At 54.3% G+C, this 22,599-nt stretch overlaps 1 protein-coding gene across 2 annotated transcripts; it reads right to left on the reverse strand.

Annotated features, from left to right (window-relative positions):
* Positions 1 to 62: 62 nt before the first annotated feature.
* Scamp2 (secretory carrier membrane protein 2) lies at positions 63 to 21,892 on the reverse strand. Of its 2 annotated transcripts, XM_042668866.1 has the most exons (10): positions 21,729 to 21,890; positions 9,919 to 9,987; positions 9,653 to 9,751; positions 9,028 to 9,150; positions 7,954 to 8,071; positions 6,902 to 7,030; positions 6,030 to 6,195; positions 4,056 to 4,157; positions 1,747 to 1,867; positions 63 to 1,518 (listed from the first exon to the last, which is right to left on the reverse strand). In XM_042668866.1, exons 1-10 carry the CDS (start codon positions 21,783 to 21,785, stop codon positions 1,384 to 1,386), a joined length of 1,119 nt encoding a protein of 372 aa, XP_042524800.1. In that variant the 5' UTR covers positions 21,786 to 21,890; the 3' UTR covers positions 63 to 1,383. The 2 variants fall into 2 exon arrangements, with proteins under 2 accessions (XP_042524800.1, XP_042524799.1); XM_042668865.1 differs by lacking the exon at positions 9,028 to 9,150 and having other exon boundaries at positions 21,729 to 21,892.
* Positions 21,893 to 22,599: the final 707 nt, after the last annotated feature.

Here is a 22,599-nt window from a genome sequence, read left to right on the forward strand (position 1 = left end):
TCGGTAAGGGCCAGGCTGCGTCCCCAGTCCGCTCATCTTCACCAAGGCAGCAGGACCGGGGCTCTCTGAAAATGTCTTTATTTAAGCACAAAAATGGAGACATACATATACATTTGTACATGGAGGAAAAAAAATACCAGAAAGTTTACAAAACCCTGGTGGCTGTCGTCCGCGGGTGTAGACCGGTGCGGTCTGACGGCCCCGGCTGGGCCCACGGGCCGAGGCTGGCAGCTGGGGCCGAGTTCCACGCCCACACCAGCTGCCCAGCTCTGCGGGGCAGGGCGCAGGCTTCACCGGGGCCTCCTGGTGCCCGCTGCCGAGACACACCCGGAGACCACTAGAGTGGAGGGGACCTAGCCTCTACTGCGGTGTGGGAGACAGCCAGGAAAGGTGGTTCGGCAGTCCCGCCTGCAGGACCCGGTTTCTGGGGTGACCCCCGCCCTCCCTAGGAGCCATCCAAGCTGGGTACTGCTGAGGGTGAGGTTGGGAGTGTGGCTAAGGCACAGGGCAGGGCAGCGGGCCTACGGGAGGACAGGAAGTCAAACCAAACAGAGCCAAGCAGATCATACCGGGAAGCCAGACTTCCCAAAACACTGCCAGAGACTGGGCAGCACAGCCCTGTGAACAACCTTGTCCATCTCTCCCCATCCTCCAAGGCCAACCGACCCATTATACATTCAGAAAGTCTGAAGGGCTCGGGGAGGGCTCCCAGGGGCACCAGGGGTAGGCGCACTGGGACCATGCAGGGGCCTAAAGGTGGCTTGGATCTGTCCATGAGGAATATGGGTAGCCAGCCTGGAGGTCCTGGAGACCACTGCACAGTGATCTGGGGAGAAGAGCGACGGGCTAGCCTGCTCCTCCACACTGCAGCCCCCGAAAGGGGGGAGCTATCCAGCCTGAGCAGGTGGGGCAGGCGTGGTGAGGCCACAGGCTCTACCCACAGAATCTGACTGAGGCCAGGCCCACCGGAAAGGAGTGGAGTCTAGGCTGCCAGCTAACTATTCCTGGTGGAGTGGGGCCTGGCTCGGCAATGATCTCGTGTGTATGTGCACGCGTGTGCGTCCTCCTGCGTGTTTCAGGAGGAAAGACAGCTTTCACTCAAAAGGACTTTTTGCTTCCAGACAAAACCCCTACCAAACCATTACCAGAGAAGGAAAAGACAGTTATGTTATTTTTGCTTTTCTCGCATGTAAAAAAAAAAAAATCCCTGTCCCTGCCCCCGCCCTTCCCTGGGGTCCTGGGGTCCTGGGGGAGGCGCTGATTGCTGAGGAAGGAACCCCGCAGGTCTGTGCTGGGCAGAGCCACTGCATAAAGCACCCATGGCAAGTGCAGCTCAGAAGGCAGGCGAGAGAGGAGGCCGGGGCAGGAGGGCAGTCAGGAGGCTTAGTTGCCCTGGAAGGCTCCCTGGGCGGCAGAGGTGGCAGCACTGCGGAAGGTTCTGTTGCTGAAGATGCCCTGGGAGAACTCCTCCTGGGCCTGCTGGAAGCTGGCTCCCGTGCGCCGGTAGAAGGAGTGCACCTGGGTGGAGGCTGGGGTGAGGACCCTGCCCCGGGGTGCCCAGGCCTGGCCACCTAAGCCACACTCTAACAGGGGCTGCCTACAGCCCAACCCTGCCTGGCTGCCCGCCCCACAGCCTCACACCAAGGCCCTGGACCTCTGGGGGCCCAAGTGTGGAGGTGATGGGAGGGGGCAGGAGTTTGCTGGGTTGCTGTGGCAGCTCCCCCGGCGCCTCCCCAGTCCACTTACCCGCTGGAGGAGGAAGAGTGAGAGGCCAGCACAGAGGGTGAAAAAGCCGGCGACCACCATCATGATGATCGACACAGCCAAGGGTCCTTGATGAATGGAAGACAGGGCTGCCAGCCAACCACTAGAGGGAAGCCAGGTCGGTGGGAGGAGTCAGTACTGGCCCCGCCCACCACCTGGGCACCTACCAGTCTGTGGGCCTCCGTCCCCCGCTATGGGGGTTGGCACTGACAAGGGGGCTGGGCACTGCGCAGATGCCCCAATGCAGCCTCCCACAGGGAATCTAGACCGTGAAAGTCTGGAGCGAGGTGTCAGGTGCAGCAGTGGGCTGGGCCTCGTCCCATGCGTGGGGGGGGCGGGCACAGGCCGCCTCCATCCTCACTCCTGAGGCATCGCTCTGGGGAGGAAGAAGCCTGGCCCCTTCATCCGGTCACCTCGGCTTCTCTCGCCAGGACCCAGGGACTCTGTCTGTCTTTAACAGATCATGTCACTTGCTGAGCCCCAGTATCCTCAACCTCTCAACCCATAAAGGGACATTCTCATGCTTTTTTTTTGCCAGTCCTGGAGCTTGAACTCAGGATCTGAGCACTGTCCTAGAGCTTCTTTTGCTCAAAGCTAGTGCTCTCCACTTGCGCCTCAGAGCACCACTTCTGGCTTTTCCTGTGTATGTGGTACTAAGGAATCGAACCCAGGGCTTCATGCATGCTAGGAAAGCACTCTACCACTGAGCCACACAGCCCTCCTCTTACTTTTTGATTTCAAAAGCTTACTACAAAGCCACAGAAATCAAAAGAACACATGGGCCTGGAGAAAGAAACCCCAGATCTATGGCCCGAGAGATAATGGAGAGGATCCAGGAATCTACAAACAAACCCAAATTCCTACCAACTAAGTAAGTGTTGACAAGAGTATTAAAACCAAAGAAGAAAAAATCGTTTCTTCAACCAGGAAGGTGCCAGTGGGGCAAGGCCTGTAATCCCAGCCACTCAGGAAGCTGAGATCTGAGAATCAAGGTTCAGGGCCAGCCCAGGCAGAAAAGCCCCAAGACTTTATATACAATTAACCGGCAAAAATGCCAAACTAACTGGGTAGTCATTCTAGCTTCTCTGGAGACTGAGATCTGAGACTCATAGTTCAAAGCCAGCCTGGGCAAGAGTCTCTGAAACTTTTTTTTTGTCAGTTGTGGGGCTTGAACTCTGGGTCTGGGTACTGTCCCTCAGCTCTTCAGCTCAAGGCTACCACTTGAGCCACAGTACCACTTCTGGTTCTCTGAGTGGTTTATTGGAAATAAGAGTCTCATGGACTTTCCTGCCCAGGCTGGCTTTGAACCTTGATCCTCAGATCTCAGCCTCTTGAGTAGCTAGGATTACAGGTGTGAGCTACTGGCACCCGGCTGTGAAACTCATCTCCAATGAACCACCAGAAAACCAGAAGTGGAGCTGTGGCTCAAAGTGGTAGAGGGCTGGTCTTGAGCAAAAGAGCTCAGAGACAGTGCCCAGGTCCTGAGTTCAAGCCCCACAACCAACAACAACAAAAAAAAAAACAGGCAAACTAAAGGTTTGGCTCAAGTGCTAGAGTACCAGTCTTGAGCAAACAAGACAGTTAATTGATCACAGCTTTGCTACCAGGATCTTGCTTGGGGCCATCAACCACAAGAGGCCAGACTAGAATCAGCAGGGAGACTGGAAGCAGGGACCAAAATAAAAGTCTCCAGGCTCACATGCTCAGGCAAAGGGCAGCCTGACCTTTCGGCAGTGCTCCCTGCGCAAACTGGGGTAAGGAAGGAAGATGGGGGACTCAAGGAGGACGGCAGGATGCAGCCAGCCAGGGAAGGTGGAGCCATCTCTGCAGGCCCTAGGCCTCTGGAGAAAGGTGTGCAGCTCTGGGGCTGTGAAAGCCTGAGCCTCCATCGGCCTGCAGGCAAGTGTGACAAGGGAAAAGCCGCAGTCCTAACAGTTCAAGCCAAGTCCACGCATACCCCACAGCAGAGAGCACGGCAGACGGGAAAGGCTACTGATAAGGAACTGGAAAGGGGCCGGAGCCCGTGGCTCACGCCTGTCATCCTAGCTACTCAGGAGGCAGAGATCTGAAGATGACCGTCTGTGATGAAAGTCTGTGAGATTCCTCTCTTATTACCTGCCCTAGTCTGTGTAAAGGCCCTGGGTTCCATCCCCAGCAGGATAGAAAGAAAAAGAAAAAACAGGAGTCCAAGATGGATCTAAGCAGGCCTAGGAGTTCCTCCTTTCATGGCAAAAGTGGGGCTCTTCTACATCACCCAAAACAAATTCCCTCTGTAATGCCCCAAGTCTCACCTGGTGCCCAGGTTAGGCAAGCCAATCAACTGGATGAAGTAGATCCCTATTTGACAAAAAAACACGAAGAAGAACACGAAGAAGCTGAAAGAGTTGTCGGACCTGTGGGGAGATAGGGAAACGGGCAGTCACGAGGGTTGGCCCATGTTTCTCCACTCCTTTGTGGGTGTGACGCCTCTCCTCACGGAGCCAGGGGACAGGGAGACAGGGCCCCACGGCCTAGCCACATGTCCCTAAGGACGTGCACACGCAATGCCGCCACAGTGGAAATGCGTTGCCTCCTGCTGCGTAGAGTTCTGATCAAGATGGTCCCTCAAGGCATAATATAGCTGGACACTGGTGACTCCCACCTGTATCCCAGCTACTCAGGAGGCTGAGATCTGAGGATCACAGTTCAAAGCCAGCCTGGGTTAGGAAAAGTTTCTGGACTCTTATCTCCAATAAATCACCAAAACTGTGGCTCAAGTGGTAGAGTGCTAGCCTTGAGCAAAAAAGCTCAGGGACAGTACCCAGGCCCTGAATTTAAGCCTCAGGACTGGGGGCCAGATAAGTGCACAATATAAACAGCCTAGCAACCATCTCCTGCAGTGCTTGCTGCATGCAGTACCACCAGGAAAGAAAGTCAAGGCCAAAGGCACAATCATAAAAACACTGCAGACCAAGGGCTGAGGATGTATGCGAGGCTCTGAGTTTGATCTCCAGAACCAAAACTCCCCTGGGTACAAGAAGTATTTTTTCTTTTTTTTTTTTTTGGTCAATCGTGAGGCCTGAACTCTGGGCCTGGGCGCTGTCCCACAGCTCTTCAGCTCAAGGCTAGCACTTTACCACTTGAGCCATAGCACCACTTCTGGCTTTTTTCTGCTTCTGTGATGAGGAATCGAACCCAGGGCCTCATGCATGAGAGGCAAGCAGTCTACCACTGAGCCACCTTCCCAGCTTCTGCAACAAGTTATTTGAGAAGTCAGTGGCTCACATCTGTAATCCTAGTTACTCAGGAGGCTGAGATCTGAGGGCAGGTTCAAAAAGCCATGTGGGGCAGTAAAGTATTAGACTTTCATTGCCAATCAACCAGCAGAAACCCAGAAGTGGAGGTGTTGTTCAAGTGGCAGAACACCAGCCTTGAGTGAAAAAGCTAAACAAAGCACAAGAGTCTGAGTTCGAGCCCCAGTACCACCACCAAAAACAACAAAAAAAGAAGTAGGATCTGGTAATACCAACATTGAATAAACTCCCCGGGGGCTTGAGTGGCGCGGTGCACCTGTATGCCCTTGAGTACTGGAATGCAGTGGGGGCTCAGGCAAGGGGGTCCTGGACAAGGGGGTCCTGCTGGGACCCCAGATCTCAAGGCATCAAGTGTGACCCCAGGGACCTGGGGGAGGGGGCCCACACAAACTCAGGCTCACAGGACTGGCCGCTGAGTGTGCCCACCTAGCGCTCTACAGAGACTGACTCAACCGTTGAGAGGAAGTCCTGGGGCTTGAACTCAGGGCCTGGGCACTGTCCTTGAGCTTCTTTTCCTCAAGGCTACACTCTACCACTTGAGAGCCACAAGGCCACTTCCCATTTTTATGTGGTACTGAGGAATCGAACCCAGGGCTTCATGCATGCTAAGCACTAAGCCACACTCCCTGCCCAATTTCAGCTTTTTGGTGATTCACTGGAATTAATAGTCTCAGGGACTTTCCTTCCCAGGCTGGCTTTGAACCTCAACCCTCGCAGCTCAGCCTCCTGAATAGCTGGGATTACAGGCGTGAGCTACTGGTGTTTGGAGAAGAGTTACCTATTTTCAGCACCTGCCCACAAGCCAAGTTCCCTCCCAATAAGGACGGGGCCTGGGCAGGCCTGAGGTACAACTGAGGAAAGGGGCTCGTGATCCTGGCTCTGTCAGGCGGGCACAGGAAAGCTGAGCCCCAGACAGGGGCCTGGGGCCTGGGACCCAGCCACACCCTCACCCCTTGCGCCCACTCTACTCACCTAAAAGCCTTGTAGATGGGTCGGTACCAACAAAGGAAGGCACAGGGGGTGAAGATCACAAACCACAGGATGGAGAGACCGAAGGCCGTTCCTCCGCCGCCGGCCATGTCGCTGGTGAACCAGGCCAGGCACGCAAGCAGGTTCAGAAACAGAGTCAGTGAGTGCACTGGGGGAGGGCAGGGAGAGACGGGGCTTGAGCCAAGATGGGTGAAGGGCTTCCCCACGGGGCGCCCGCCCTAGGACAGGAGATGAGGACCATGCTGGGAGGACTGGGTCTGGCCGAGGCAGGGTGAGCTTCCAGTCCCGGCTTCCTAGGCCCTCACACCAGGAACAACAAGCCTCCCTGTCTCCAGGAGGCAGGTGGGGGGCCGCACTCAGGGCGGGGCCTTAAGAAGTGACCTAGCGCCCCCTTCTTCATCCAGGGGGCCTAGAGGCTTTTCACTACTATGTACCACTTGTTTTTGGTGCCAGCCCTGGGACTTGAACTCAGATCCTAGGGCACCATCCCTGAGCTTTTTGGCTCAAGACTAGTGCTGCACAGCTTTGAGCCATAGCTCCCCTTCCAGCATTTTTGGTAGCTAATCAGACATAAAGAGTCTCCCGGGCTTTCCTGCCTGGGCTGGCTTTTAGCTGTGATCCTCTGATCTCAGCCAGTGAGACACGAGTGCCTGGCTACAGGCCGCTTGCTACAGGAATTGCCCAGGGACTTGAAGTCTCCTTGCTTAGCTGGCCCTCTTGAGACGGTTCCCGAACAGGGAGCGCCTGTGGGTGCAAGGACCGTGCACTCGGCCCCGGCAGGGCAACATCCGCAGAGACCCGACACGGCAGGGAAAGACACGCATGGCAGGGACGCCGGCAGGAGTGGGACTCACACATCCAGAGATAGTAGAGCATCTTGCAGATGCGCTGGTAGTCGGCGGGGATCTCGGTGGAGAAGTCCTGGTAGAAGCAGGGCTTGACGGGGCACCAAGAGGGCAGGGGGGGCCAGTTGTTCTCCCGCACTGCAGGAGACAGGAAGTGAGGGAGGGTCCAGCCTCAGGAGCAGCAACAAGCTGGGCCCTGGTAGCCTACGCCTGTAATCCCAGCCACTCAGGAGGCTGAGATCCAAGCATCGTGATCTGGAGTGAACTTGGGGGAACAGACAACTTCCAAAGACACTTCTCTCCCTCCAATTAACCGGCAAAAAGCTGGAAGTAGCGGTGTGGGGTCAAGTGGTAGAGTGCCAGCCCTCTGTGGAAAAACTATGCAAGAACATGAGCACCAGTACTGGCATGTACACACACAGAGCAAAGAATTTCAGAGCTGGGATGGAGTGCTGAAATTTTCTACATTGGTTAGGACCCATGGCAGGTATCTTAACTTTTTTTTTTCTGTCTGTCTGCTGTCCCTTATTCTTCAGTTCAAGGCTAGTGCTCTACCACTTGAGCCACAGCGCCACTTCCAGCTTTTTCTGTTTATGTGGTGCTGAGGAATCGAACCCAGGGCCTCATGCATGCAAGGCCAGCACTCTACCATTGAGCCACTTTCCTAGCCCTATTTTTGTGTGTCTTTTTTTTTTTGGTCGGTCATGGGGCTTGAATTCTGGGCCTGGGCGCTGTCCCTCAGCTCTTCAGCTCAAGGCTAGGGCTCTACCACTTGAGCCACAGCGCCACTTCCCTAGCCCTATTCTTTTTTACTGGAGCTGAGTCTCACGGAGTTTGCTGCCCTGGCTGGCTCGGAACCTCAATCCTCAGATCTCAGCCTCCTGAGTAGCACCCAGCCTGTCTTCACTTTCCTCCCCAGGACTGACAACCTCTGAGAACATCAGAAGCTCTGGCAGCTCTGCAGATGCCCAGGAGAAAGGCGGCTCAGGTGGGTGTGGGGAGGGCTCCTTGCATGGCCAGCCTCTCCCGCACCGGCCAGGGCCTTGGCAGCCTTCCCTTACCATGCAAGTTAGCTGCGGTGTTTTGTAGCTCGCGCTCCTTGCGCTCGAGCTCAGCAGCTTTCCTGTCCAGTTCTTCCTGCTGCCGGAGCAGGCCTGCCTGGGCTGCAGCCACCACAGCCTGGAGAGAATGGGGACCGGAGGCAGCCAGACACAAAGACAGAAGGACAGTGTCAACCTAGGCAGATGGGCAGAGCCCGGGACAGTACCCCTCCCCCACAGCATGTCTGAGGGACCAGGAGCTCCACAGTGATGGGCCAAGGGGACCCATCTCCTTGCACCCCCATACCACCTCTGACTCTTTGCCCACTCCAGGGCTCTCCTGTCCTTCAGCCCTGAAATGTCCCCTTGACCACTTCTTATAGACACTTTTGAAGGTAAAGGAATGGGGGGAAAGACCTCACAAGAGACCTGGCTGAAGTCAGAACCCAGAGATCCAGGTTGTGTGCAGAGTTGGGGGCGGGGAGGAGTAGAGTGGGGACCAGGAAAAGCTGGCAGCGGGGGGCACGTGCAGGGCAGGCTGTGCATGCAGGGCAGGCTGTGCATGCAGGGCAGGCTGTGCATGCAGGGCAGGCTGTGCGCAGGGGGCCATGGGGAGAGTGGGGACAGTGAAGAGCTGGCAGCAGGGGACACATGCAGGACAGGCTCTGTGTACTGGAGCCCAGGGGTTTGCACTCTCTTGGCCCACCCTATACCCCTCGTGATTGGCCAACCATCTAAGGACCGCCCTGCTCTGCCTGGCTTCCATGCATGCCGAGGCCAAGCTCTTCCTCCTGGGCAGGCAGAACTCGGCCTGGGGCTCTGCTGCTGCTACTGGCCACCCCGGTTCCTGCTGGCTTCCTTGCGGGGAGCAGATGGCACATGGGTCCTCTTACAGACCAGAGGGGTCACACTGAGGCGGTGAGGTCGGGAGAACCAAGCACACAGTACCTCACTGAGGGTCTCAAGCCCCAACTCCCCAAGTCGCACCGGTGCCTCCAGGAGCAGGGCTGGGTCCCTGCAGACCACCCTAGGCTTGAGCCCCGCCGTGCTCGGGGGCTGCCTGGCCCCCCTCGTGCTCCCCTAGGCTGGGCCTACCTTGGGCAGCTTTCGCAGGTAGCTGTCTCTGAGGATATTATCTCCTCCTAGCAGCATCTGCCTCTCTGAGAGCTCGCCCGCCGCCAGCAGCCGGGCGGGAAGGAACTTGCTGGCCTGCCTAAGCTGGAACACACAACTCCACTGTGGGATGCGCTCGGGGGGCAGCCAGGGGCCCAGAGGAGGGCGGGAAGGGGATGGGGGGGGGAGGGGGTAAGCACAAAGCAGACGAGGGTCACCGGACTTGGGGATGGGACAAGAAGAAGTGGGAAGACAGAGGCAGGAATAAGGAGATTGGGGGGGCGGTGGGGAGGAGACAGGCAGGGAATGGAGCTCAGCAGCAGAGCCTGGGTTTAACATGCACTGCGTGAGCCCCAGCTGTGCGCGCATGTGCACAGAGAAGGCCGCATGCGCCCTGGGTGGGGGGGCAAATGCTCTCCGTAAGCAGAGGGTATGGTGGGGTGGCGGTTGGTGGCAGTACCGACGGGCAAGGTGGTCTCTCCACTTGCAAGTGACCATAGATCTACAGGGACTGGCAAGGGGGTCCTCTCCCCACCAGCAGCCTGGGGTCCCGGTCCGGGTCTGGGTGGCCTCCCTCAGGAGAGGAGAGCCCCAGCAACCATCATACCTGGGGGTGCGGCTCCGTGGGCTCCACGGAGGGCTGCAGAACCGCTGGCTGCGAGGGCCCGGGGCGCTGTGTGGCAGGAACCGTGGTGGCCGCATTTGTCTGTGTGGGTCGGAGCACAGAGGGAGATGAGGGGCCTGGCTGTGGCACCCCCAGGGAAGGGGCCAAGCCCTGGGCCTTCCTCAGCAGCTTCTTGGCCCACAGGACTCAGGGGAGGGCAGACCCCCAATGGCAGACCCCGAGGACACAGCCAGGGCCGCGTCACCCACCTCTGAGAAAGGGTTGAATTCAGCCAGGCCACCCTGGGGGGCGTTGGTCAGCTGGGTCACAGAGGGATCCTGAGAAGGAGAGAAAGCAGCATTAGAAACTGGGGAAGCTGGGGCATGGTGGCTCATGCCTATACACCCAGCTACTCAGGAGGCTGAGATCTAAGGATCCCAGTTCAAAGCCAGCTCAGGCAAGAAAGTCCAGGAGACTTTTTTTTTTTTGGGGGGGGGGGGGGGGGTCCGGTCATGGGGCCTGAACTCTGGGCCTGGGCGCTGTCCCTCAGCTCTTCAGCTCAAGGCTAGCGCTCTACCACTTGAGCCACAGCGCTACTTCCGGCTTTTTTTTTTCTTTTTGCTTATGTGGTGCTGAGGAATCGAACCCAGGGCCTCAGGCATGCAAGGCAAGTGCTTTAACCACTGAGCCACCTTCCCAGCCCCAGTCCAGGAGACGCTTATCTCCAATGAACCACCAAAAAAACTGGAGTGGAGCTGTGGCTCAAAGTGGCAGAGCGCCAACCTTGAGCAAAAGAGCTCAGCGACAGTGCCCAGTTCAAGCCCCAGCATCAAAATAAATAAATAAGAAACCAGGGAGAGGGGTGAACCTTGGGTAGCAGTCAGCAGGACCCCTGTGATGCAGAGCAGTACTGAGGCTGCTGATCACCTGCCCAGCCAGGGCGGCCTCAACCAGAGGCTGCACGCACTCTGCTCCTACATAGCTGGAATCCCTTCTCCCCTGGAAATGGAAGGCAGGCAGCCATCTAAGGGCCCTGAGCACCCTGAACTCACAGGACTGTGCTTATATTGAATTTACTACAGGAACCAGGGTCTCTGGAGAGGTGGTGGCGAGTGACAGAGATGGAGATGTACGTAATTGCACTCTTTTAGTTATTATTCTATAGAAAGCATTTATTGGGGCTGGGAATGTGGTTTAGTCGGTAGCGTGCTTGCCTAGCATGCATGAAACCTGGCGTTCAATTCCTCAGTACCACGTACACAGAAAAAAAAAAAACACCCAGAAGTGGCGCTGGGGCTGAAGTGGTAGAGCACTTGCCTTGAGCAAAAGAAGCTCAGGGACAGTGTCCAGGACCTGAGTTCGAGCCCCAGGACTGGCCAGAAACAAACAAACAATTATAATTCTTTTTCTCCCTCTCCCCCTCCACCTCCTTTCTGACCTGGGGCTTGAACTCAGGGCCTGGGAGCTGTCCCTGAGCTTTTGTGGTCAAGGCTAATGCTCTACCATTTCAGCCACAGCTCCGCTTCTGGCTTTTTGCTGGTTATTTGGAGATTAGGAGTCTCATGGACTTTCCTGCCTGGGTTGGCTTTGAACCCTGATCCTCAGCTCTCAGTCCCCTAATAAGTTAGGATACAGGCATGAACCACTAGCAACCTGGCTCTTTTTCTTTTTCTTGTGGTCCTAGGGGTAGAAGCCTCATACTTGCTAGTCAAGCACTTTATCTCGAGCTACATCCTCAGCCCTCTTTGCTTCAGTTTTTTCTTTTTTGTCGGTCGTGGGGCTTGAACTCAGGGCCTGAGTGCTGTCCCTGAGCTCTTTTGCTCAAGGCTAGTGCTCTACCACTTTGAGCCCCACAGTTCCTGCTTTATTTTTCAGATAGAATCTCTTTAACTTTTTTTCTGGCCTCAAACCACTACCCTCTCATTTCTACCTTCCTAGTAGCTGGCTTGAGTCACCAAGTACAGGCTTGAGTCGCTGCACCCAGCCTCAACCAGTAGTCTTCTCCCAGAATCCCTTGGCTCCCTGCAAGGAAGACTGGGACTCAGTATCTAGTGTTCTCCTTTACCCACCCAGAGCCGAGCGAGGCTGCTCAGGTCACTGAAACCAGACCCAGCAGCCCAGGAACGGGTTACTGGAGTCTGAGTCACAACAGGACAGGGGACTGGAGAGACAACTGAGGAGCAGTTTCAGGTGCAGGCACACACGTGCCCAGGATGGAGATGGGGGAGAAAGCAGCCCAGACCCACAGATGGTCCTTCCAGCAAAGGCTACACTTACGGCCTGCAGACAGCTTTACTCCAAGGGGCAAATAGATGCTGGCAGCACCAACCTCCTCTTCCTCTCACCAAATGACGCCAACTGCTCTAAGTGGGTCAAGGAGTTAAGACAGGATGGTGGAGACTAAAATTTCACCCAGTAAGAGTAACCTGAGCCCCCAGCTGCCCAGCCCGGTTCACGCCCGTTACTGAATTAGTAACCTGGAATAAACTCCTGAACACAGTTGCTTTCATTCAGATGGGACAGTTAATGTGTGCCAGGTCATCCTGCTCATGCAGGCCAAGCCCTAGCCATTTTGCAAGCCACAGTCAGATGACTTTCTCCAGTCTTTTCCTGCTATGGCTGCCCCCAGCAAGCTCCCAGTGTAAGACTGACTTCTGTTCCCTCTAAACACACTCAAGAAATACCCCACAGGTGACCATGTCCAAAAAGAAATGTAGTCTTTGCCTGACTTATATAACTGTAATTATACATAACTGTATAATACCAATGGAAAAAGAAAGAAAGAAATACCTCATAAGAGACATGTCCAGTGGCTCATGCCTGTAATTCTAGCCACTCAGGAGGCTGAGAGCTGAGGATCCACATTCAAAGCAAACTTGGGAGACTAGGAATGTGGCTTAGTGGTAGAGTGCCTAGCATGCATGAAGCCCTGGGTTCGATTCCTCAGTACCACATACACAGAAAAAAGCTGGGAGTGGTGTTGTGGCTCAAGTGGTAGAGCACTAGCCTTGAGCACAGAGAAGCTCAGGGACACACAGCCCAGGCCCTGAATTCAAACCCCAGGATGGGCAAAAACAAACAACCAAACAAAAAAAGCAAGCTTGGGCAGAAAAGTTTGTGAGACTCCTATTGCCAGCTAACCATCAAAAAGGCAGAAGTGGAGCTGTGGCTCAAGTGGCAGAGTGCCAGCCTTGGATGACAAAGCTCAGGGGCAGCACCCAGGCCCCTGTGTTCAAGCCCCAATAGCAGCACAAAAACAAACAAATACCCCACGAGCTAAAAATCCCAGGCGTTTCTCTCTGGGAAGCAAGAGTCACCAATGGCCTGAAGCTCTGAGCCGTGGTGAAGTCCTATTTGCTGGGAACCAGGCTGAGTGTCACAGGCCGAGAAAAGCTATCCCCAGAGGGCTGTCAGGGCCCTGGCACACAAGCCACAAGTGACCTTGAAGCTCCCTGACCCAGAACGCGAGAATCCGTCCGCAGGAAATATGACAAACCATGTACGACTGTCCCTGTGGGGCAGTCGGGGCACTGGAGAGCAAAGGCAGGTTTCTGCGCATGTCCCCTGGAAGGGCACAGCGCCATGCCAGGCACAGCTGCAAGGTGGCAGGCAGACAGAACGGGCTTTGTTATGTAAGTGCCACAGTAGTTTTGTCAAAAGTAATCACAGGAACAAATTCAGGCAGGAATACACATCGAAACAATGGCTACCACAGGCAGTGAGGACGCCTTCTGCCCCAGCTGCCACGTTTTCTATCAGTGGATTGTTAGTTTTGCTTTTGTTGTTGTTTTGGCAGTAATGGGGTTTGCGCTTAGGGCCTGTGCTGGCTAGACAGGCATCCTGTAGGCCCCCCCAAAGCTCCTTTTACTTTAAAAACACAATCACCTGCTGGAGTGCCGGTGGCTCACGCCTGTGATCCTAGCTACTCAGGAGGCTGAGATCTGAGGATCGAGGTTCGAAGCCAGACCTGGCAGGAAAGTCCATGAGACTCTTTTTTTTTCTTCTTTTTTTTTTTTCTCAGTTGTGGGGCTTGAACTCTGGGCCTGGGCGCTGTCCCTCAGCTCTTCAGCTCAAGGCTAGCGCTCTACCACTTGAGCCATAGCGCCACTTCCGGCTTTTTCTGCTTATGTGGTGCTGAGGAATCGAACCCAGGGCCTCATGCATGCAAGGCAAGCACTCTACCACTGAGCCATCTTCCCAGCCCTCCATGAGACTCTTATCTCCAATGAACCACCAGAAAACTGGAAGTGGTACCTTGACTCAAGTGGTGGCGCACTAGCCTTGGGCTGAAGAGCTGAAAGACAGCGCCCAGGCCCAGACTTGTTCAAGCCCCACGACAAACAAAAAAGAAGGGCAGGGTACTCAGAATAGGGAACAATTGGGGCTGAGTGAGCTGGGTGTGCACAATGACCATCCAGGCATCCAGGCTGCAACGAGAACGAGAGATGGATGGTGGTAAGAACTGCTGGGACAGGAGGAGGGGGAGAGGAAGGAGGAGAAAGAGGAAGAGGAGGAGGTGGCGGCACTGGCTCAGCACTGTGGGGTGCTCAGGAGTGGAAAGACTACAGTGCAGGAATGGAGGGGGAGGAAGGAGGAGAGAGAGGGGTGGGGGGGCGGTGCCAGCCTGGATGGCTGGTTAAAGTGCCACCTTCGGCCAGGCCGGTGACTGTGGGAAAGGAGAAACAGGTTTTGCAGGCTGGGTGTGGAGGGAGGTGGAGGATAAGGATGTGGGCAGGGTGGGCCTAAGATAGCGCTTAGAAGCTGTGGAGGGGCTGAGACCAGGGATCTAGACTCCCACATGCAGATGCAATTCAGGGCCCCTGATGTCCTCACTGTTGAACAGTGAGGATGGGGTCTCTTGAAAACAGGCTGAGCAGGCCGAGGGAGCAGCCAGGGAATAAACAAGCATGTGCCTCAGCATGGGGGTCTCCAGGCTCTCCACTCATGGAGACCACAGGACCTTAGAGCGAGGAGCAGCCCAGGCTACACACAGGAGCAGAGGGGTGAGCACATACAACCAAGTATGGGTTTAGGTTTTTTGTTGTTGTGGTCAGTCCTGGGGCTTGAACTCAGGGCCTGGGCACTGTCCCTGAGCTTCTTTTGCTCAAGGCTAGCACTCTATCACTTGAGCCATAGCGCCACTTCTGTGTATGTGGTACTGAGGAATCAAACGCAGGGCTTCATGCGTGCTAGGCAAGCACTCTACCACTAAGCCACCTTCCCAGCCCTGGGTTTGTTTTTTGTGTGAGTGTGCTGATACTGGGTTTCATGGGCTTTCCTACCCACGATGGCTTTGAACTGTGAGGTTCAGATCTCTGCCCCCTGAGTAGCTGGGATTATTGAACCCACAGCTTTTCACCATGCCTGGTGTGCGGTCACTATGGGCCAGCGCTCAGCTGTGCTGTGGGACAGGGTCAGCCATCACCATTCTCCAGCCGGGGCCCCTGGGCATCCTGAAGGGGCCCTGCCCGCTGAGTCACAAAGGCCGTGCACAGAGCTCTCTCTTCAGTATGGGCAGCAAGCGTTTGCCTCGGTTAAACATTACCATTCTCTGAACCCAGGATTACCTTACCCATGGAGACAATATAACGTTCCCTTGTTCTCTGGCCAAGTTCTGACACCCTGCCTGTCTTCAGTTACTAAGCATAAGGGTAGGGGCACTGCCATCCGGTTGTGTATAGCTATTAGAAACTTGCCATTTTCAAATTTCTTTTCTCTCTTATTTTTGGCTTTTTTGTTTTGTTTTGTCGGGCCTGGGCGCTGTCCCTCAGCTCTTCAGCTCAAGGCTAGCGCTCTACCACTTGAGCCACAGCGCCACTTCTGGTTTTCTGAGTGCTTCATTGGAGACAAGAGTCTCACGGACTTTCCTGCCCGAGCTAGCTTTGAACCTCAATCCTTAGATCGCAGCTGAGGGACAATGCCCAGGTCCAGAGTTCAAGCCCCACGACCAACAAAAAAAGGGGGTGCAGTACTAAGTACTGCATTTAGGGGTTTCAAGCTTGCTAGGCAGGTGCTCTAGCACCTGAGTTACACCTCCAGCCCTTTTGCTTTGGTTATAGTGTCTCACTTTTTGCCCAGGCCAGCTTAGACCTATGATGCTCTTTATACTTTCCACCTTAGGGGGGAACAGGCATGCATCATCACACCCTGCCTTTTCTGTTGAGATGGGGTCTTAACAAGTTATTGCCCAGACTGCTCTCAAATGACAATCCTCCTATCTCTACTCAGCTCAAGGCTAGTGCTCTACCACTTGAGCCACGGTGCCACTTCTGGTTTTCTGGTGGTTAACTGGAGGTAAGAGTCTCATGGACTTTCCTGCCCAAGCTGGCTTTGACCTACAATCCTCAGATCTCAGCCTCCTGAGTAGCTAGGATTATAGGCACTGGTACCCGCTCTGATCTCTACTCTTGAGTAGCTAGAATTACAGGCACGAGCCACCAGCAGCTGACAAAATCTCTCTTTCTCTCTTCCCCCTCTCCCCCTGCCCAGTTCTGGGGTTTGAACTCAGGGCCCCACATCTGCTAGGCAGCACTGACCTCATGTTCTTTTATTCTTTATTTTTCAGACAAGGTTTCTGCTATTTGGAGGGTTGGCCCTGGCCCTTGATCATCCTACCAATACCCATTCAATGGGCTTGCACGGGTGCACCGCCCTGCCTGGCCTGTTTTGTTGAGACAGGGGTCTCAGTAATTTTTTTGCCCAAGCTGGCCTTGAACTTTGATCCTCATGCTCTCTGCCTATGGGATCCCAGGCATGTGCCCTGCCCCCAATTACAATAATTTCAAATTTCTTAAGACAATTGGTCCTGTCTTGGGGGGTTCCCAAAGCTGATGGGGGGCACTGATGTCCTCAGGAGGAGCAGGGCCAGGGTACCCAGGCAGGAAACTTCATGTATTTGTGTCCACACCCACACCGCATGTCTGCTGGCCCCCTGGCCCTCTTCCCTTTGCAGAGGAAATGTTTGAGCTACAGCACCAAGACTCTCAAATGTAAGGAGGCAATGTGTGAACAGGAGACTGCCGCTGAAAGGGTTCCTCTGTTTGGCACCCCAACCTCCTTCACACCCCCTCTCCTGAGATGGCGATCATTTGGCAGAAGTATGCATAGGAAAAGCAGCCCTGGCGTTCGCCTGGGTGGTCTGATTTCTAGTGGACTGCCAAAACATAAAACCGTACAATGCCTCCCTTTAGCTTTCTGTGCCATCACCTGACAAGACTCATGAGAAACTTTTGGAAGCAGACACCCTGGATTTGGTCCCAAGTAAAGAGGGCCCCAAGGAGCCAGAGCACAGAGTGCATGGGCTATAATTAGCAGAGGCACAGGGGTGCTGGTGTGGGCGAGAAAACCATGCTTGCCCTGCAGGTCCCAGCTTCCTCCTCGGAGCGACTTAACTTTCTACTCACAGCTTGTCCTCTGCAGGAAGTATTCTTTTCTTTTTTTCTTTTGGTCAGTTGTGAGGCTTGAACTGTGAGTCTGGGCGCTGTCCCTGAGCTCTTCAGCTCGAGGTGAGCGCTCTACCACTTGAGCCACAGCGTCACTTCTGGTTTTCTGGTGGTTCATTGGAGATAAGAGTCTCACAGACTTTCCTGCCTGGGCTGGCTTTGAACCGAGATCCTCAGATCTCAGCCTCCTGAGTAAGCTAGGATGACAGGCGTGAGCCACCAGCACCTGGCTGAAGTTTTCTAATACTACGGGGTGGGCAGAGCCTGGCTGCCCTGCAGGGTAAAGATGAAGACAGCTTAGAGGCTTCCAGAAATTTCATTGACAGACAAATTGAGTCCAGGCTCTATGCTTAAGTTAGTTTGAAAGGTGTAGGATTTCTGAGAGCCTTCAATAAACTAACAAGTCTTTTTTGGGGGGGAAAGAGGGGCCTTGAACCCAGAGCATCATGTGATCCCTTAGTCTTTCACTCCAGGAGATCCCTCTACTACTTAAGCCACAGCTCTACTTCTGGCTTTTTGCTGTTAATTGGAGATAAAGGTCTCATGGACTTTCCTGTCCAAAGCTGGCTTTGAACTGTGATCCTCAGATTGCTTAGCAAGTGTGGGGCTCTGAGTTCAAACACATTGACCGCCCCCAAAATAAACAAAAGAAGGGGCTGGGGGTATAGCTCAATGGTAGAACATATGCATAGCATGCTCAAATCTCTGGGTTCAATCCCTAGCACCATTAAAAAAAAAATCCCAACTATAATAAGTATTATTCCACTCATGGAGGGGTGGAGGGAGTTGGCAGAATGGGAGAATTATTTATGGCGGTGTGCTGGGCACCGGTGTCTCATTTCTCTCATCCCAGCTACTCATACGGCTGAGATCTGAGGATCACAGTTCAAAGCCAGCCTGGGCAGAAAAACTTGTGAGACCCTTATCTCCAATTAACCATCAAAAAAGCCAGAAGTGGGTGTGTGGCTTAAGTGGTAAAGCATTGGCCTTGACAGGAAAATGCCAAGTGAGAACAGGAGACCATGAGTTCAAGCCCCAGCACCACCTCCTCACCCCTCAACACACATTTTTCTTCCTTCCTTCCTTTCTTTCTTTCTCTCTCTCTCTCTTTCTCCCTCTCTCCCTCCCTCTCCCTCCCCTCCCCCTCTTTCTGTCAGTTGTGGGGCTTGAACTCTGGGCCTGGGCGCTGTCCCTGCGCTCTTCAGCTCAACACTAGTGCTCTACCACTTGAGCCACAGCACCAATTCCGGTTTTCTGGTAGTTTATTGGAGATAAGAGTCTCATGGACTTTCCTGCCCGGGCTGGCTGTGAACTTCAATCCTCAGATCTCAGCCTCCTGAGTAGTAGCTAGGATTACAGACGTGAGCCACTTGGTGCCCAGCTCACACACATTTTTAAAACAGCAGGGTCTGGGGCCTGTGACCCAGGCTTGGTCCCCTTTCTGCTGCTAATGCTGGCAATGCCGGTGACCAGGGTGTGTCCCACCCACTGAAGAGGTCAGAATAGATTTCTAAGAAACTTCTCAGTTCCTACCGTCAAACCACAGACTCTGAATGCCAAATTTATTTTTGCAATCCAGCATTATATGGTGTGACAAAAAAAAAAAAAAAACCACCGACTGCTCTGGAATCTGACTAGGTGTGACAGTTTGCGTCTGCCACCTCTCCACCTGCTCCTTCCTGATCTCTGTGCCAACACCCTGAGTCAAGAAATCTGGGCTCAAACCCAGTCAACTGAGGAAGCCACGTCCCACAGCTCTGCTCAAGGGAGCTGGGGGGAGGGAGGTTAGAGTATTGAACCCATATCCAAAGCTGCGCCTCCCATTAGTGCCCGGGGCCAACAGTGAAAACTTAATTCTAGCAGGGCTCAGGCAGCTCATGCTGGTAATCCTAGCTATTCAGGAGGCTGAGACTTGAGGATCGAAGTTTGAAGCCAGCCTGAGCAGGGAAAGTCCATGAGGACTGTTATCTTCAATTAACCAACAAAAAGCTGCAAGTGAAGATGTGGCTCAAGTGGTAGAACATTAGCCTTGAGCGAAAAAACTAAGAGACAGCCCTTAAGTTAAACAACAAGCTTAACTTTTTTAACAACAACAAAGGGAAACTGAGCCCAGCCCAGGATGAGGGGGTGCAGCCAGGATGCGGGGTGCAGTGTTGCAGCCAGCCAGCCCTCTCTGTGCTCACACAGGCTCCCCCACCAGATGTTGTCGGTTTGCAGGCCAACAGCTGTTTCCTGTCCTGCCATATCCTGGGCTGTCTGCGGGCTGACTTGCGGCCATACAGAAGTTGCTCCTCTCTGTTTGCATAATCACTTCTGGGACCACAGATGTGGGTGAAGACATTGAAGGAACTATTAATACAAGGCAGCACAATTCTACCCACTGCCACCACTGACAAAAAAGCTCTCTAGCACTTTTGGCCAGCTGACTGCTGCTGCAGTCAGCAAAAAATTTATTTGATTCTGATGGAAAAAAAAGGGGGGGGGGGCCGGACATGGGCAGCTTATGCCTGTAATCCTACCTATTCAGGAGACTGAGATCTGAAGACTCAGGTTTGAAGCCAGCCAGGGTAAGAGTCCTCGAGACTTTTATCTTGTATAAACCATCAAAAAAGCCCAAAGTGGAGCTGTGGTTCAAGTGGCAGGGAGCTAGCCTTGAGCCAAAAAGCTTAGGGACAGTGCCCAGGCCCTGAGATCAAGCCCCAGGATCACTATACACACAACAACAACAACAAAAGGATCATAATTAAATAGTAAAACCCAAATCCCAGTAATACACAGCAGTTTCATAAATAAAGTGAGAAACAGCAGAAGACAATAACGGGACAAATGCAAATGTTCTCTCCCTATTCAATGGAGACGGCTGCTCATTTGTGTTATGTAAGACACGAGGGCTTTGCAATTGCTCTGCCAGGGAGCATCAAGCCCAAAAGGAATGCTCAGAATTCTCCAGTGTAGCGAGGAGTGAGCAACCACACTTCACCTTCAGGGCTCCTATTGGCTAAGTCACCTTGAGGCCAAGCAGCTTGAAATTTCCACTTATGACTGGAAATGTTTTTGTGTGTGCGCTGGTCCAAGGGCTTGAACCCAGGGCCTTGAACCCTTGCTTAGCTTTTTCTGCTCAAAGCTGGTGCTCTATTAGTTGAGCCATACCTCCACTTCAGTTTTTTGCTGATTAACTGGAGATAAGAGTCTCCTAGATTTGTCTGCCCAAGCTGCTGGCTTCAAATCTCAATCCTCAGATCGCAGCCTCCTGAGCAGCCTGGATTACATGTGAAAGCCACTGGTGCCTGGCTGACTGTGGAATTTTTCCATTGAAGTTTCCTTTCCTTTGCTCTGACCCTTGAAAGGATTCAAGGTCCGAGTCAGAGAAAGGGCTCCCCTAACACCTGCAGGAAATTTGGAAATTACCCATGATCGACCTAAAGTGCAAGTCAGATGAGTTCATGTGCCTGCTGACATCCTGACTGAGCAGAAACATCAGGGCGCATCAGTCAGCAGTCAGCCAAACACGCTTCCCCAAGAACTGGTTCTGAGCAGTCATGAAAAGCGTCCCAGCCCCTTCACCTTAGAAAATGAACACCTCTGTGCTCTCAGCTCACGGGCAGGAAGCTTTGGCACTAAGTCAGAAGATCATTTCTTGCTCGATTGTTCCAAAGGTCAGTCCAGCTCATAGGTCAGTGCATTTTCAGCCACTCATGGGTGTTTCCCGTGTTCCAAGACGCACTCAGTGCCCTTCACCGCTCCTCCATACCAAACTGGGGGATTTTCCTATCAGTCCCCAAAAACCACTCCCAAGGGGAACCATGGCCAAGGTGCTTTTTGTTCTTAAGGACGGCCCTCTACCACTTGAACCACAGCTCCACTTCAGCTTTTTTGGTGGGTAATTGGGGATGAAACTGTCACACAACAGACTTTCTTGCTGCAGGGGGGTGGGGGGCTGGCTCTGAACGTCCATCCTCACACCTCAGCTTCCTGAGTAGCTGGGATTATGGACGTGAGCCACCAGCTCCAGGCAAGGTGTGGAATTCTCACCCAGTCTTTCAACTTGGGCTCTCCTGTTCTGTTCTCCCAGCCTTGAGGGGGCTCTCCTAGACTTTTTCTATGCCAGTTTCGTAGCAGCAGCTACTGCTGCTGCTGGTGACGGGGATGGAGGTGGTGGTGGTGGTGGTGGCGGCGTGTCTTGGGCTTTCCACACTTCTCCATCCCATCAGACGACTTCCTCATTATGGTTCCCGTCACCCCCCCTCTCCTAAGGTGACTCGAAACAGGTGTGTGCTCACAACTTCAGGAACGCGATCGCTACACTCGGCTGCCTTCTCGTGCTAGAAGGGGGCCCCAAGAGGGTCCTATCGCGCCGGCCCTTCCCCGGCAGCCCCCCCAGACGCAAGGGTACCGAGTCCCCCCCGGTGCGAGAAAACCCCACTTCTCCCAACACGGTGGCGCCCCGCCCCCTTCGCGGAGCCACCTGCTGCTAGTCCCGCCCCCCGCACGCTCCAATAGGCCAGCTCTTCAGAGCCCGCTCTCCATTGGGCAGAGGCCCCGTCCCTCCAACGCCACGTCTCCGGGCTCCGGCGAAAGAGGCCCGGGCGTCGGCCCTTGCCCTAGAAAGAATTACTGTGAGTTGAGGGGAGTCCTACCTGGAAGGGGTTCACGTCCACTGGGTCCGCAAAAGGGTTGTTGTCGAAGGCCGACATGGCGGTCGGAGGCCACAGCCAGCGAACTTCGAGAGCGCTGCCGCCTCCGGGCACCCAGACCCAGCGGCGATCTGTGTAGACCCTCCACTTCCGGGAGCCAGGAAGCCGTTCTGGCGCATGCGTAGTGCCCTCCCAGGGAGCGTGGTCTGTTTGCGTCACAGAGGCCAGCCCCGCCCCCCGCCCCGCCCTCTGCACGGTGAAGGATGGACGTTTGCTTTCCTTCTACTTCCTCCCCCCCGACACTCCCACCCCGGGGTCCCAGGGGCGCAGGGGGAACCCAGGGGCCGCAGGCCTTCCCAGATGCCTCTCAGCCTGCAGTAAGCTCCCCAAAGTGGGACCGGGGTGACAAGGACCAGCAGAGAGGGCCAGGCAAAAGTACCCCACCCTGGCTGAGCCCCCTCTTCTTTTGGGGTCTGGCGGAAAAGCTTTCTGGTCCCCAGTTGTGTGTCAAGCTTGAGGATCCCTTGGCTCCTGCGAGTGGGGATTTGAACCTGGACATCAGCATTTATGGATGGAGTCATTTGTTTGTGGAGTCAGTCACGGAGTCGTCCATCATCAGTCGTGGGAATCTGGCTATCTCCTCCCTACAAACTCATACCTTCCTGGTTTTGTTTCCCTTGACATTATAATTCTTTTCTTATACAGGATCTCAGCATCTAGCTCCAAGTCAGCCTCCAATTCATTATGTAGCCCAGGTTGTTATCAAACTTGATCCCCCTGTCTCAGCTATACTTATGTTCTGATTACAGGTGTGCACCACCGTGCCCAATTCAGAATTTGACATATCTGCTGTGGAATTCAGCCACCATCATTT

Source organism: Dipodomys spectabilis, unplaced genomic scaffold (assembly GCF_019054845.1).
Source record: "Dipodomys spectabilis isolate Male_0828 unplaced genomic scaffold, ASM1905484v1 ptg000478l, whole genome shotgun sequence".
NCBI classification, from domain to species: Eukaryota; Metazoa; Chordata; class Mammalia; order Rodentia; family Heteromyidae; genus Dipodomys; species Dipodomys spectabilis.